This window comes from Nerophis ophidion, linkage group LG13 (assembly GCF_033978795.1).
Source record: "Nerophis ophidion isolate RoL-2023_Sa linkage group LG13, RoL_Noph_v1.0, whole genome shotgun sequence".
In the NCBI taxonomy this organism is placed as follows: domain Eukaryota; kingdom Metazoa; phylum Chordata; class Actinopteri; order Syngnathiformes; family Syngnathidae; genus Nerophis; species Nerophis ophidion.
The window spans coordinates 10,530,919-10,548,965 of NC_084623.1; the positions used below are offsets into that span (position 1 = coordinate 10,530,919).

The following is an 18,047-nucleotide window of genomic DNA, read 5'->3' on the forward strand; positions in this document are numbered from 1 at the left end:
AATATTCCCTTTTATGGGCCACTTTAAATGATGCAATGGACAAAGTATTGCAGGGAGCCACATGGAATATTGGGGCGGAACCAAACATGAAATATTGCGGAAGGACCACAAAAAATGATGTAGTAGGCCACTTTAAATGAAGTGGAATATCACATAAAATAACGTGGTGGGCCATTTGAAATATGGCGGCAGGACCACATAAAATGATGTAGTAGGTCACTTTAAATGAAGTGGAATACCACATGAAATTATGTGGTGGCCCATTTGAAATATTGCGGCAGGACCACGTAAAATATGAAACGGCATGTCGCGTAAAATGCCGAGGTGGGCCACTTTAAATGATGCGATGGAAATAAAGTATTGCGGTAAGCCACTTGAAATATCGGGGTGGGACCAAACAGGAAATATTGTGACGGGACCACATAAAACGATGTAGTAGGCCAATTTTAATGAAGTGGAATATCACATAAAATTATGCGGTGGGTCAATTTAAATGATGCGGCGGGCCATTTGAAATATCGCGGCAGGACCACATAAAATAATTCAGCAGGCCACTTACACTGAAACGGCATGTCGCATAAAATGCCGAGGTGGGCCAATTTAAATGATGCGACGGAAATAAAGTATTGCGGCAAGCCACTTGAAATATTGGGGCGGAACCAAACATGAAATATTGCGACGGTACCACATAAAACGATGTGTGAGGTCACATAAAATTACGAGGTGGGCCACTTTAAATGATGCGATGGACAAAGTATTGCAGGGAGCCACATGGAATATTGGGGCGGAACCAAACATGAAATATAGCGGCAGGACCACATAAAACGATGTAGTAGGCCAATTTTAATGAAGTGGAATATCACATAAAATTATGCGGTGGGCCACTTTAAATGATGCGGCGGGCCATTTGACATATTGCGGCAGGACCACGTAAAATAATGCAGCAGGCCACTTACAATGAAACGGCATGTCGCAAAAAATGCCGAGGTGGGCCACTTTGAATGAGGCGATGGAAATAAAGTATTGCGGCAAGCCACATGAAATATTGGGGCGGAACCACATAAAACGATGTGTCAAGTCACATAAAATTACGAGGTGGGCCACTTTGAATGATGCGATGGACAAAGTATTGCAGGGAGCCACATGGAATATTGGGGTGAAACCAAACATGAAATATAGCGGCAGGACCACATAAAACGTTGTAGTAGGCCAGATTTAATGAAGTGGAATATCACATAAAATCACGCGGTGTGCCACTTTAAATGACGCGGCGATCCATTTGAAATATCGCGGCAGGACCCCATAAAATAATGCAGCAGGCCACTTACAATGAAACGGCATGTCGCATAAAATGCCGTGGTGGCTCACTTTAAATGATGCGATGGAAATAAAGTATTGCGGCAAGCCTCAAAAAATATTGGGGCGGAACCACATAAAACGATGTGTCAGGTCACATAACATTACAAGGTGGGCCACTTTAAATGATGCGATGGACAAAGTATTGCAGGGTGCCACATGGAATATTGGGGTGGAACCAAACATGAACTATAGCGGCAGGACCACATAAAACGATGTAGTAGGCCAATTTTAATGAAGTGGAATATCACATAAAATTATGCGGTGGGCCAATTTAAATGAGGCGGCGGGCCATTAGAAATATTGCGGCAGGACCACGTAAAATAATGCAGCAGGCCACTTACACTGAAACGGCATGTCGCATAAAATGCCGAGGTGGGCCACTTTAAATGAGGCGATGGAAATAAAGTATTGCGGCAAGCCAGTTGAAATATTGGAGCGGAACCAAACATGAAATATAGCGGCAGGACCACATAAAATGATGTAGTAGGCCAATTTTAATGAAGTGGAATATCACATAAAATTATGCGGCGTGCCAGTTTAAATGATGCGGCGAGCGATTTGAAATATCGCGGCAGGACCCCATAAAATAATGCAGCAGGCCACTTACAATGAAACGGCATGTCGCATAAAATGCCGTGGTGGGCCACTTTAAATGATGCGATGGAAATAAAGTATTGCGGCAAGCCACAAGAAATATTGGGGCGGAACCAAACATGAAATATTGCGACGGTACCACATAAAACGATGTGGCCGGTCACATAAAACGACGACGTGGGCCACATTGAATGATGCGATGGACAAAAGAGTTGCAGGGAGTCACGTAGAATATTGGGGCGGAACCAAACATGAAATATAGCGGCAGGACCACATAAAACGATGTAGTAGGCCAGTTTTAATGAAGTGGAATATCACATAAAATTATGCGGTGGGCCAATTTAAATATCGCGGCAGGACCACATCAAATAATGCAGCAGGCCACTTACAATGAAACGGCATGTCGCATAAAATGCCGAGGTGGGCAACATTAAATGATACGATGGAAATAAAGTATTGCAGAAAGCCACAAGAAATATTGGGGTGGAACCAAACATAAAATATTTCGACGAGACCACATAAAACGATGTGGCAGGTCACATAAAATTACGAGGTGGGCCACTTTAAATGATGCGATGGACAAAGTATTGCAGGGAGCCACATGGAATATTGTGGTGGAACCAAACATGAAATATAGCGGCAGGACCACATAAAACGATGTAGTAGGCCAGATTTAATGAAGTGGAATATCACATAAAATTATGCGGTGGGCCAATTTAAATGATGTGGTGGGCCATTAGAAATATCGCGGCAGGACCACGTAAAATAATGCTGCAGGCCACACACAATGAAACGGCATGTCGCACAAAATGCCGAGGTGGGCCACTTTAAATGAGGCGATTGACATAAAGTATTGCGGGCGATCCCCAAGAAATATCGGGGCGGAACCAAACATTAAATATTTCGAGGGGACCACATAAAACGATGTGGCAGGTCACATAAAATGACGAGGTGGGCCACTTTAAATTAATCGGTGGACATAAAATATCGCGGCGGGCCATTTGAAATACAGCGGCAGGACCACATAAACAATGTGGCGGGCTACAAAAAATGCCGCGGCATGTCACATAAAATGACGAGCTGGGCCACTTTAAAAGATGCGATGGATATAAAGTATTGCAGGGAGCCACATGAAATATTGTGACACGACCACCTAAAATGATGTGGCAGGCCACTTTGAATGACGAGGCATATTACATAAAATGATGCGGCGGACATAAAATATTGAGGTGGGCCACTTGAAATATTACGGCAGGACCACATAAAATAATGAGGCAGGCCACAAAAAATGAACCACATAAAATAATGAGGCAGGCCACATAAAATGAAACGGCATGTCACATAAAATAATGTCGCCTAATCACCATACTTGCCAACCTTGAGACCTCTGATTTCGGGAGGTGGGGGTGGGGCAGAGGCGTGGTTTGGGGGCGTGGTTGGGGTTGGTCGTGGTTAAGAGGAGAGTATATTTACAGCCAATATTTTTTATTTTGGCTGTAATTAATATATATACACATATATATACACTTATGTGTATATATTTATGTATGAAATACTTAAATTTCAGCGAATTCTAGCTATATATATTTATTTTATTCTATATATATATATATATATATTTATATATATATATATATATATATATATATATATATATAAATAAAATAAATAGTTGAATTTCAGACGGCACCTATCAAATACACAGTAAAAAAAAACACTGTTGTTCTACTAACTGTATTGTCCTTGCTGGTTACTAAAAAAAAAAAAACACTTACCTTTCACTATTTGAGTAACGTCACTTCCGAGTTTCCAGAAGATGGTGCCAGTATATGCTTTGCCCTGCTGTCTCTGGCTATCAGCTCTGTGTCGGGCCCGACCTGGATTAGCTGCGCCCTTGGACCTGCTGGCCGCCGCCAGGTTCGGTCTTGTGAACGCAAGATCTTTGACAAACAAAACGTTTATCCTCAAGGATTTCTTCACTTCCCGCGGGCGGCGGACTTGACTTCCTCTGTGTGACGGAAACATGGCTGAGAGCCGGCGAGTCCGCCCCTCTTAACGAACTTCTGCGTCCGGAGTGTTCCTACTTTAATTCTCCACGGTTGTCCGGTCAAAAAGGAGGAGGATTAGCAGTCGTTTTTAAAAAAATTACTTTGAATGCCGTCAGATCGGTCTGCAATCCTTCCTTTCCAGCTTCGAACTGTGCATGTTTGAGCTGGAGGGGGCGTGGCCTCCAGCTCCGGCTGAATTTCAGGAGATTTTCGGGAGAAAATTTCTTCCGGGAGGTTTTCGGGAGAGGTGCTGAATTTCGGGAGTCCCAAGTGGAGGAGTTCAAGTACCTAGGAGTCTTGTTCACGAGTGAGGGAAGAGTGGATCGTGAGATCAACAGGCGGATCGGTGCGGCGTCTTCAGTAATGCGGACGTTGTACCGATCCGTTGTGGTGAAGAAGGAGCTGAGCCGGAAGGCAAAGCTCTCAATTTACCGGTCGATCTACGTTCCCATCCTCACCTATGGTCATGAGCTTTGGGTCATGACCGAAAGGATAAGATCACGGGTACAAGCGGCCGAAATGAGTTTCCTCCGCCGTGTGGCGGGTCTCTCCCTTAGACATAGGGCGAGAAGCTCTGCCATCCGGGAGGAACTCAAAGTAAAACCGCTGCTCCTTCACATCGAGAGGAGCCAGATGAGGTGGTTCGGGCATCTGGTCGGGATGCCACCCGAACGCCTCCCTAGGGAGGTGTTTAGGGCACATCCAACCGGTAGGAGGCCACGGGGAAGACCCAGGACACGTTGGGAAGACTATGTCTCCCGGCTGGCCTGGGAACGCCTCGGGATCCCCCGGGAAGAGCTGGACGAAGTGGCTGGGGAGAGGGAAGTCTGGGTTTCCCTGCTTAGGCTGTTGCCCCCGCGACCCAACCTCAGATAAGCGGAAGAAGATGGATGGATGGATGGAAAATCCGGGAGGGTTGGCAAGTATGCTAATCACATAAAAAATGAAGTGGCAGTTCACTTTAAATGAGGCGGCAGGCCACATAAAATGACGCGGTGATTTAAATATTTATTTCATGGCTAAATTAACCATTTCAGGATTTCATTAATAATTCATTTAATGATTTAATTAATTCAATTTAATTCACCATTTTATTTTGAAGAGTAATATAATACATACATACATAATCACCCCCCTTGACGTATGTATTTAAATATTTATTACATTTTGTCAGCATAATCCTTCGACGTTAAATAAGTCTGAGAAGTGCCTGTCGACAAGAACTTGACAAATATCGACGCTGAAGCGGTTTTTCTCGACCCGATACGGACACTTGGTATCGGCAGTGTCGACATACGGCTGGGACCCCGCCCACCCACGACTACCTGGGGTCGACCATCCAAAGTTGACAGCGAGGGGCTTCACCTCCGAGACAAGTGCGGGACTCGCAGCGACGTAGTTCGGCGTCACCCAAAAGCGCAAATTTCCTTTTAATTGGAGGGGGAACTTTCCGTGAATGGGTTTGGATCCGCGCGCCGCGTTTCCGCTCGGATGGGAATCACTGTGAGCCTCATGTGCTGTGAAGAAGACTTCCTGCTGATGCCTGATCGTCACCAGCAGGAGGAGGAGGAGAAGTGCGGCTTTATCAAGGTGAGTCCGAGATTTATTCCATTAAAAAAAACAAAAAAAACATGAAAAAACTTGAGCAACACTACTAGTATTATTAAAGAATGTAAACAAGCAACAGCCCCAAACTTTTTCCACTTAGCGCCAAAAACTGACAAATCGAAAGGATGTGGCGGCCATTTTGGTAGTTTTCACCTTCAAAACCATTCCTTTCGAAGAGAACTACAAAATAAAATTTAGCTAGTTAGCACACTGGCTAGATCAGGGGTCGGGAACCTTTTTAGCTGAGAGATTCATACAAGCCAAATATTTATAAAAGTATTTCCGTGAGAGCCATATATATATATATATATATTTTTTTAAACACTGAATACAACTACTTGCGTGCTTTTTAAGAAATATCAACATTTTAGAGTATAATACGTCTCTTATTCCTTTTAACAACATTGTTATTCTGAGGCTAAACCAAAAATAAATAAAATACTTCTTACCATTAATCCGACTATTTGAACAGGTGCTGTAGAAACCAAATTAGCTGCGCCCTTGAACCTGCTGGCCGCCGCCAGGTTCGGTCTTGTGAACGCAAGATCTTTGACAAACAAAACGGATTTCTTCACTTCCCGCGGGCGGCGGACTTGACTTCCTCTGTGTGACGGAAACATGGCTGAGAGCCGGTTAGTCCGCCCCTCTTAACGAACTTCTGCGTCCGGAGTGTTCCTACTCTAATTCTCCACGGTTGTCCGGTCGAAAAGGAGGAGGATTAGCAGTGTTTTTTAAAAATGACTTTAAATGCCGTCAGATCGGCCTGCAATCCTCCCTTTCAAGCTTCGAACTGTGCATGTTTGAGCTGGAGGGGGCCTGGCTAAGATTTGTCTGAGAACCAGGTGCAGTCATCAAAAGAGCCAATTCTGGCTCTAGAGCCATAGGTTCCCTACCCCTGGGCTAGATAGTAGGGGGGTGGGAAAAAAATCGATTCGAATACGTTGTGCTATTCAGAATCGATTCTCATTTTTTTTTTTAAATCGATTTTTTATTTTTATTTTTTTATCCATCCATCCATCCATCCATCTTCTTCCGCTTATCCGAGGTCGGGTCGCGGGGGCAACAGCCTAAGCAGGGAAACCCAGACTACCCTCTCCCCAGCCACTTCGTCTAGCTCTTCCCGGGGGATCCCGAGGCGTTCCCAGGCCAGCCGGGAGACATAGTCTTCCCAACGTGTCCTGGGTCTTCCCCGTGGCCTCCTACCGGTTGGACGTGCCCTAAACACCTCCCTAGGAAGGCGGTCGGGTGGCATCCTGACCAGATGCCCGAACCACCTCATCTGGCTCCTCTTTATGTAAAGGAGCAGCGGCTTTACTTTGAGTTCCTTCCGGATGGCAGAGCTTCTCACCCTATGTCTAAGGGAGAGCCCCGCCACCCGGCGGAGGAAACTTATTTCGGCCACTTGTACCCGTGATCTTATCCTTTCGGTCATGACCCAAAGCTCATGACCGTAGGTGAGGATGGGAACGTAGATCGACCGGTAAATTGAGAGCTTTGCCTTCCGGCTCAGCTCCTTCTTCACCACAACGGATCGGTACAACGTCCGCATTACTGAAGACGCCGCACCGATCCGCCTGTCGATCTAACGATCCACTCTTCCCTCACTCGTGAACAAGACTCCTAGGTACTTGAACTCCTTTTAATTTTTTAATTTTTATTTTTTAATCAATCCAACAAACCACTACACAGCAATACCACAACAATGCGATCCAATTCCAAAACCAAACCTGACCCAGCAACACTGCAAAAAACAGAGCAATTGAGAGGAGACACAAACACGACACAGAACAAACCAAAAGTAGTGAAACAAAAATGAATATTATCAACAACAGTATCAATATTAGTTATAATTTCATGATAGCAGTGATTAAAAATCCCTCATTGACATTATCATTAGACATTTATAAAAATTTAAAATAAAAACAATAGTGTCACAGTGGCTTACACTTGCATCGCATCTCATAAGCTTGACAACACACTTTTCACCAAGATAAAATAAGTCATATTTTTGGTTTGTTAAATAGTTTAAAAAAAAAATACATTATTGCAATCAGTTGATAAAACATTGTCCTTTACAATTATAAAAGCTTTCTTAAAAAAAATCTACTACTCTGCTAGCATGTCAGCAGACTGGGGTAGATCCTGCTGAAATCCTATATATTGAATGAATACAGAATCATTTTAAATCGGAAAAATATCGTTTTTGAATCGAGAATCGCGTTGAATCGAAAAAAATCGATATATTAACGAATTGCAACCCCGAGAATCGATATTGAATCGAATCGTGGGACACCCAAAGATTCGCAGCCCTACTAGATACGCAGCCCTACTAGATAGAGTCAAGTAACACAAATATCAACTAAATGAGCTAAAAAAAAAGTGTAACCTATTTTTATGGACTTGCCTCTTTGTGGTGTTAAAGGCCTACTGAAACCCACTACTAGCGACCACGCAGTCTGATAGTTTATATATCAATGATGAAATATTAACATTGCAACACATGCCAATAAGGCCTTTTTAGTTTACTAAATTGCAATTTTAAATTTTGCGTGAAGTATCTTGCTGAAAATGGTATGAAGACGCGTGCGTGTGACGTCACAGATTGCAGCGGATATTTTGTTCCAGCCCCGATCGTCTACTTTAATCGCATAATTCCACAGTATTCTGGACATCTGTGTTGCTGAATCTTTTGCAATTTGTTCAATTAATAATGGAGACGTCAAAGAAGAAAGATGTAGGCGGGAAGCGGTGTATTGCGGCCGCTTTAGCAGCACAAACACAGCCGGTGTTTCCTTGTTTACATTCCCGAAAGCTGACGGCGAAACTTTGAACAGAGTGGTCAAGCGAACATGGTTCCCCACCACATGTCAACCGGCAGGTTTCGGTGAGAAAATGGTGGTAATAAGTCGGCTCCTACCGTAGACATTAGCGGAGAGCTTCCGTCGTGCCACCTGCAGCTGCGGACTCTCTTGCCTCCTTCCACCGGCCGCCCTTGACCGTCGGATGCTTTCACCGCGGAGGAGGGGAAAAAAATAAATCTCAGCCCGGCTGCCTTCGCCTCGTCGAGAAACGTGGCTTCCCTCGGAGACTCTGGCGGTCACCACACCCGTGGCCCCACCCCTCCGACTTTCATGTACGACCATATAAACTCACTAAAACACTAGTAATACAATAAGCAGATAAGGGATTTTCCAGAATTATCCTAGTAAATGTGTCTAATAACATCTGAATCGCTCCCACTGCCCTCGTCTTTTTTTTTTCTTTCTAGTCCTTCACTGTCACTTTCCTCATCCAAGAATCTTTCATCCTTGCTTAAATTAATGGGGAAATCGTCGCTTACTCGCTGCGTATAACTGCCAAATTAGAATAAAAAAAAGCTAATGTTAGCATGCCACAATGCTAACTGTAACATGCGTCAAGTACCAAAATATATTACTTTGGACTTTGGACCTGAAAAATGTGTTTAAAATGCTAACATGCATCAGGCAACAAAATATGACTGAGGTGAGTACCCACAACATTTGATTAAAAAAAGAACTAGCATCCAAACGTGGTAACACGTGTCAAGAACCAAAATATTTGACGCTCTGGAGTTTGTACCTGAAAAATGAGCGAGTGAGTGTGTGAAGTTTCTGCACACACATGATGAATATTTCTGAGCTGGTGTTTATTTATCTTCCCCAAAGGAGTGCCAAGCCTTGTGTTTACGTGCACGGCGGGTGTTGTTGATGTTTGTGTCAGGTGTGCTCAGGTGCAGACAGATATGCCTCCGGTCTTAAACACTTGAGCATTTATTTGCTTTTATGTTCCGGATGCAGAAACACGGAGTTTGCTCAGGTTGACCTGTGAGCCGAACATGAAAGAGTGATAAGAATCTGCCGGAAAGGAAACCCCTCATGCTTAAGAAAACACACATGAGGGTTCTTGAATGGCCTTTAGGACAAATATGCATTTTATAATAGCACACTTGGGCCTGGCGTTGTTTTCTACCATGGGGACATATTGTTTGTGTAGGATGCTGTACAGCACCCGTGTCAAACTCAAGTCCTAAGGGACAGATTTGGACCATCACATCATTTATTGTGGCCTCCCACATAATGCTAAGTGTTGGGCCACATTATTTATGTCTGTCGTCTTATTTTATCAGTAATGTGGTTTTCCGCATTATTTTACATAACCCTCAAGTTTTTTTTTTTTTAGGAATTTGTGAAACTGGGACAATCCAAAAAGAATGCCAAACACAGAACGTGTTAGCATATTAGCTCATGCTAACGACCCTAGCTTCATTACGTAACGATAGCACGTACAAATATGCATGAAAAAAAAGTCCCACGGACATCACACATAGGACGGTTTAGTAAATAAGAAATGTTTAAGTTGTAATCTCAAACACTTCTACTTCCGGTTCAAAGCTTTAAACCACAGGAAAAACTTGAAGGCAAATCAGAGTGCGCGAACTCGTCCAAAAGAGAACGCCATAGCACAAACAATAACACAACATGTAAGTTATTTTGCATTTGTTTTATGAAAATTTTTACTTTATGGCCGTCAGAGAAAAAAAAAATCCATGAATTAGCCACACCATTTTATTATCCGCAAGGTTCAAAGCGTAGTAAAAAAAGGATATCTATTTTGTGTGTATATATATATATATATACACACACATTGGGGCAAAAAAGTATTTAGTCAGCCAGCGATTGTGCAAGTTCTCCCACTTAAAAAGATGACAGAGGTCTGTAAGTTTCATCATAGGTACACTTCAACTGTGAGAGACAGAATGTGAAAAAAAAATCCAGGAATTCACATTGTAGGAATTTTAAAGAATTCATTTGTAAATTATGGTGGAAAACAAGTATTTGGTCAACCATTCAAAGCTCTCACTGATGGAAGGAGGTTTTGGCTCAAAATCTCACGATACATGGCCCCATTCATTCTTTCCTTAACACGGATCAATCGTCCTGTCCCCTTAGCAGAAAAACAGCCCCAAAGAATGATGTTTCCACCTCCATGCTTCACAGTAGGTATGGTGTTCTTGTGATGCAACTCAGTATTCTTCTTCCTCCAAACACGACGAGTTCTATTTTGGTTTCATCTGACCACATGACATTCTCCCAATCCTCTGCTGTATCATCCATGTATCCATTTTGGTATAAACTCAACTCGTCGTGTTTGGAGGAAGAAGAATACTGAGTTGCATCCCAAGAACACCATACCTACTGTGAAGCATGGGGGTGGAAACATCATTCTTTGGGGCTGTTTTTCTGCTAAGGGGACAGGACGATTTATCCGTGTTAAAGAAAGAATGAATGGGGCCATGTATCGTGAGATTTTGAGCCCAAACCTCCTTCCATCAGTGAGAGCTTTGAATGGTCGACCAAATACTTATTTTCCACCATAATTTACAAATAAATTCTTTAAAATTCCTACAATGTGAAATCCTGGATTTTTTTTCCACATTCTGTCTCTCACAGTTGAAGTGTATCTATGATGAAAATGACAGACCTCTGTCATCATTTTAAGTGGGAGAACTTGCACAATCGGTGGCTGACTAAATACTTTTTTGCCCTACTGTATATATATATATACATATATATATATATATATATATATAATATATATATATATATATATATATATATATATATATGTATATAAGCTAAAATGACAGGAGCTCACTTTGCTGGAGCGTCACAAGCCTCTCCCAGGTCAAGCACACATTTGGGCAGAAAAAGCACACAGAGAGGGTCTTGTTCCGTGGCTTGGGTGTGGGTCAGTGCCGGCAGGTAGGGAGTGAAATGATAGACCTCCTCAGAGACACAGCAAAGAGGACACACTGTCTCCCCACAGCAATTCACTGGAATCTAATATAGGATGGAAAATAACTCTCAAGGCACCACATTCTTTTATGGAAAAAAAAAAAAGTGTAAGTCCAAAAAAATCAATCTGAGACTTAAATGGGAATTAAGGGACGGACAATTTTACATTTGTTTTTAGTTGTAGTTACAGTGTAGTCGTTACAGCAGTTGTGATGCAAATTACAGCAAAAACAAGAAAACGTTGCACAGACGCACAGAATCTATGTTTCTAGTAACTAAAACTATGTTTTTTAGTGAATATCTCTTGTTTATCGGTCGTTTGTGAGTTCAAACCCTGGCCGAGTCATACCAAAGACTATAAAAATGGGACCCATTACCTCCCTGCTTGGCACTCAGCATCACGGGTTGAAATTGGGGGTTAAATCACCAAAAATTATTCCCGGGCGTGGCCACTGCTGCTGCTCACTGCTCTCCTCACCTCCCAGGGGGTGGAACAAGGGGATGGGTCGAATGCAGAGGGTAATACAAACATATATGTGTATATATATGTGTGTGTGTATGTATATATATATATATATATATATATATATATATATATATATATATATATATATATATATACATATATATGTATGTGTATATATGTATATATATATATATATACATGTATATATATATATGTATGTGTATGTACTGTATATATGTATGTACTGTATATATACTGTATACTATGTCCATACTGTCTATAGATATACATATATATATATTTATGTGTATATATATGTATTTATGTATATATATATATATATATATATATATATATATATATATATATATATATGTATTTATATATACCTATATGTATGTATACACACACACATATATATATATATATATATATATATATTAGGGCTGCGAATCTTTGGGTGTCCCACGATTCGATTCAATATCGATTCTTGTGGTCACGATTCGATAATATATAGATTTTTTTAGATTCAACGCGATTCTCTATTCAAAAATGATATTTTTCCGATTCAAAACAATTCTGTATTCATTATTCAATACATAGGATTTCAGCAGGATCTACCCCAGTCTGCTGAAATGCTAGCAGAGTAGTAGATTTTTTTTTAAAAAGCTTTTATAATTGTAAAGGACAATGTTTTATCAACTGATTTCAAAAATATAAATTTGTTTTAACTATTGAACGAACCAAAAATACGACTTATTGTATCTTTGTGAAAACATTGGACACAGAGTGTTGTCAAGCTTATGAGATGCGATGCAAGTGTAAGCCACTGTGACACTGTTGTTGTTTTTTTTGATTTTTATAAATGTCTAATGATAATGTCAATGAGGGATTTTTAATCACTGCTTTGCTGAAATTATAACTAATATTGATACTGTTGTTGATAATATTCATTTTTTTCACTACTTTTGGTTTGTTCTGTGTTGTGTTTGTGTCTCCTCTCAATTGCTCTGTTTATTGCAGTTCTGAGTGTTGCTGGGTTAGGTTTGGTTTTGGAATTGGATTGCATTGTTATGGTATTGCTGTGTATTGCTTTGTTGGATTGATTTAAAAAAAAAAAAGAAAAAAAAAAGAGAATCGATTCTGAATTGCACCACATATTCGATTCAAATACAAGGGAGAGTGGGACATAGGAGAAAAGGAAAAGAAGCGGCAGATCAACTGGTCTAAAAAGGGAGTCTATTTAAAGGCTTGAGTATGCAAATGAGTTTTAAGGTGAGACTTAAATGCTTCTACTGAGGTGGCATCTCGAACTGTTACCGGGAGGGCATTCCAGAGTACTGGAGCCCGAATGGAAAACGCTCTATAGCCCGCAGACTTTTTTTGGGCTTTGGGAATCACTAACAAGCCGGAGTCCTTTGAACGCAGATTTCTTGCCGGGACATATGGTACAATACAATCGGCAAGATAGGCTGGAGTTAGACCGTGTAGTATTTTATACGTAAGTAGTAAAACCTTAAAGTCACATCTTAAGTGCACAGGAAGCCAGTGCAGGTGAGCCAGTACAGGCGTAATGCGATCAAACTTTCTTGTTCTTGTCAAAAGTCTAGCAGCCGCATTTTGTACCAACTGTAATCTTTTAATGCTAGACATGGGGAGACCCGAAAATAATATGTTACAATAATCGAGACGAGACGTAACAATTGCATGGATAATGATCTCAGCGTCTTTAGTGTACAAAATGGAACGAATTTTAGCGATATTGCGGAGATGAAAGAAAGCCGTTTTAGTAACGCTTTTAATGTGTGACTCAAAGGAGAGAGTTGGGTCGAAGATAATACCCAGATTCTTTAATGGGTATGGCCTTGTTTAATTATTTGGTTGTCAAATGTTAAAGTTGTATTATTAAATAGAGGTCGGTGTCTAGCAGGACCGATAATCAGCATTTCCGTTTTTTTGGCGTTGAATTGCAAAAAGTTAGCGGACATCCATTGTTTAATTTCATTAAGACACGCCTCCAGCTGACTACAATCCGGCGTGTAGGTCAGCTTTATGGGCATATAAGGTTGGGTGTCATCAGCATAACAGTGAAAGCTAACATCGTATTTGCGTATGATGTCACCTAGCGGCAGCATGTATATATATGTATATATATATGCTAATATATAAATATATATATATATATATATAAATATATCTATATGTATGTATATATGTATTTATATATATATATATGTGTGTATGTATGTATGTATGCATGTATGTATGTGTATGTACACGCCTGCTTTATGTCGTCTATAGGGGGCAATCCTAATTGAGTTAGAAGCAGCATATGTAATCTGGATGTGAAAACATGAAGGGGACAAACTCTGGCAGTAATCCGATGAACACAGGCATGTAATGGCACTAACTGAGTCAGTGATGCGTACTGCTGCCACAGAGCACCTGCAACAAGAAGCTACTGTGGCTTCTTACATCGTCCTAATGCACTTGGAAATGTCCAGTGGCTAGAATGACAGTCACAGCGGTAGTTTAAGGTGCAAGGCAACTGGATTTCCCCCCCAAGGGGCCACACTTCCACTTTTGCTCGAGACCCCTGTGGCAGCAGTGTAAGAACATACAGTTCAGGACCAGAATGCCCACATGCTATGGCTTTGTGCGTTATGAATGTGGCTTTTATGTTGATATTTCCCAATGTATATTCAGGGGAGGCGGGGTCAGGGATTTTGTTCCCGAAAACTTGGCAGGACAGAGGGTCGCTTGCTTCAGCGAGGTCAAGATCCCACAAAGTCTCTCTCTGGGGGCCTGGGTCTCCATTCACGGCACTTCCGAGTGATGGACAGGGAACTTGGCGGTCTTCGTCGGCGCTCTTTTTGTACAAAACGTGTCTTTTGTGGATCTTTGCGTGCCACAGTCCTCCGAGGGTAATTACTGTGACAGTGGATCAGAAGTTAGGCCGGGCTACCCAAGTCGACCAATCATGTTTTCATCGTTGGGGGAATGTTTTTCTTTTGAGTTGTAATAAATCCCCCTTTGACATGCTGCATTTACCCTGAATACACACAGGAAGAAAGACCCCTGCTTTTTTTTTTTTTTTTTTTTTTTTTTTTGCTCTCCTTGTTTTGCACCAGTGCTTGTAACAAGCTGAGGCAGATCATTGTGGCGAGTTGGCCCTGCCTGGGACTTTAAAGGATTCTTTGCACACTTTCATTGGTATTTACAATGGAATGTGGCTCTTCAGTGGACTTTTAGGACATTATTTCATAGGGGTGCAAAACATTTTTTGTAGAATTATTTTTAAACATATATATATATATATATATATATATATATATATATATATATATATATATATATATATATATATATATATGTATGTATATATATATATATATATACTATATGTATATTTACATATACTGTATGTATGTATATATATATATATATATATATATATATGTAGGTGTGGGAAAAATCACAAGACTACTTCATCTCTACAGAACTGTTTCATGAGGGGTTCCCTCATGAAACAGTTCTGTAGAGATGAAGTAGTCTTGTGATTTTTCCCACACCTACATATTGCGCTCTACCATGGTATCGAGCACTATTCTCTGGATAATCCAATCAAGATATATACATATATATGTACATATATATATATATATATATATATATATATATATATTATATATATATATATACATATATATATATATATATATATATATATATGTATGTATATATATATATATATATATATATATATATATATACATATACATATATATATATATATATGTATGTATATGTATGTATATATAAATGTGTATATGGTTTCCTGCTGGCTCCGCTGTGAACGGGACTCTCGCTGCTGTGTTGGATCCGCTTTGGACTGGACTCTCGCGACTGTGTTGGATCCATTATGGATTGAACTTTCACAGTATCATGTTAGACGCGTTCGACATCCATTGCTTTCCTCCTCTCCAAGGTTCTCATAGTCATCATTGTCACCGATGTCCCACTGGGTGTGAGTTTTCCTTGCCCTTATGTGGGCCTACCGAGGATGTCGTAGTGGTTTGTGCAGCCCTTTGAGACACTAGTGATTTAGGGCTATATAAGTAAACATTGATTGATTGATTGATATATATGTATATATATATATATGTGTGTATATATGTATATATTCAGGACTGTCTCAAAAAATTAGAATATCCTGTAATGCAACTAAAAACATGAAAATGTCATACATTCTGGATTCATCAGACATCAACTGAAATATTGCAAGCCTTTTTTTATTTTAATATTGCTGATTATGGCATACAGCTTAAGAAAACTCAAAAATCCTACCTCAAAATATTAGAATATCTCCTCAGACCAAGGGAAAAAAAAAGATTTATAACAGCAAAACAAAATCAAACATTTGAAAATGTCAATTAATGCACTCAGTACTTGGTTGGGAATCTTTTTGCACGGATTACTGCATCAATGCGGCGTGGCATGGAGGCACAATTGGCCTGTGGCATTGCTGAGGTGTTATGGATGCCCAGGATGCTTCAATAGCGGCCTTCAGCTCATTTGCATTATTGGGTCTGGTGTCTTTCAGCTTCTTCTTCACAATACCCCACAAATTATCTATGGGGTTTAGGTCAGGAGAGTTGGCAGGCCAATGGAGGACAGTAATGCCATGGTCAGTACACCAGTTACTGCTGGTTTTGGCACTGTAAGCAGGTGCCAGATCATGCTGGAAAATTAAATCATCATTTCCATAGAGCTTTACAACAGATGGAAGCATGTACACAGCCGCATTGACTCTGGACTTGATGAAACACAGTGGACCAAAACCAGCAGCTGACATGGCTCCCCAAACCATTGCTGACTGAGGGAACTTCTGTTGTCTAGAGTTCAGGAATGGCTTGACCATGGGAGTACGGCTATTGAAGCTGTATCTGTTGAAAAGCTCCCCAACCACACCCATCTCAACCTCCTCATGCTATCTCATGGAGAGCATGTCCCGAATTCCAAGCTGCTCTTTAGAGGCATGTTAAAAAAAAAAAATGCACTTTGTGACTTCAATAATAAATATGGCAGTGCCATGTTGGCATATTTTTTTTCGATAACTTGAGTTGATTTATTTTGGAAAACCTTGTTACATTGTTTAATGCATCCAGCGGGGCATCACAACAAAATTAGGCATAATAATGTGTTAATTCCACGACTGTATATATCGGTATCGGATGATATCGGAATCGGTAATTAAGTGTTGGACAATATCGGATATCGGCAAAAAGCCATTATCGGACGTCTCTAAATAATCCATCTTCTGCCACTTGACAAAATAATACATCATGTTACTGCATACATCAGCAACCAAATTACTTAGTACTAAAAGAGATGGTGTCTCGTATGTTATGTATCTTATTTAATAACAGCACTTTTTTTGGATCGCAATTGTTCAACTAAAGCCAATGTCATTCGAAATGTAGGGAAATACGTTTTGATAAGTACTAATGGGAAAAAACCCTACGTTTTACAGGATTAAAATGTTATTAAGTACAAATCTCATGCATTTGTAATTTGTGCAAAGTTATTTCCCACAGACGTTGTGTTGTTAGCAGAAAAGCAGTTGACACTTTATAGCAGGGGGCACCAACGCGGGGCCCGCGGGCACCAGGTAGCCCGTAAGGACCAGATGAGTCGCCCCCTGGCCTGTTCTAAAAATAGCTCAAATAGCAGCACTTACCAGTGAGCTGCCTTTATTTTTAAAATTGTATTTATTTACTAGCAAGCTGGTCTCACTTTGCTCGACATTTTTAATTCTAAGAGGGACAAAACTCTAATACAATTTGAAAATCAAAGAAAATATTTTAAAGACTTGGTCTTCACTTGTTTAAATAAACTCATGTAATTGTTTATATACATTTATTTATTTCAGAAAGATAATTTTAGAGAAAAAATACAACCTTAAAAGGGATTTTAGGATTTCTAAACACATATACCTTTTTCCCTTTTAAATTCCTTCCTCTTCTTTCCTGACAATTTAAATCAATTTTCAAGTATTTTATTTTTATTGTAAAGAATGATAAATACATTTTAATTTAATTCTTCATTTTAGCTTCTGTTTTTTTGACAAAGAATATTTGTGAAATATTTCTTCAA

The 18,047-nt window shown here is 40.3% G+C and overlaps 1 protein-coding gene across 8 annotated transcripts in view; it reads left to right on the top strand.

Annotated features, from left to right (window-relative positions):
• Positions 1-5,363: 5,363 nt before the first annotated feature.
• tns1b (tensin 1b) overlaps positions 5,364-18,047 on the top strand; it is a 362,081-nt gene continuing 349,397 nt past the window's right edge. For 6 of the 8 annotated variants that reach the window (XM_061918387.1, XM_061918396.1, XM_061918397.1 and 3 more), the window contains exon 1: positions 5,364-5,591. In XM_061918387.1, the coding sequence (XP_061774371.1) occupies positions 5,493-5,591 (99 nt within the window). In that variant the 5' untranslated portion in view covers positions 5,364-5,492. The remainder of the gene's footprint in view (positions 5,592-18,047) is intronic. The other 2 variants (XM_061918386.1, XM_061918390.1) reach the window with 2 other exon arrangements.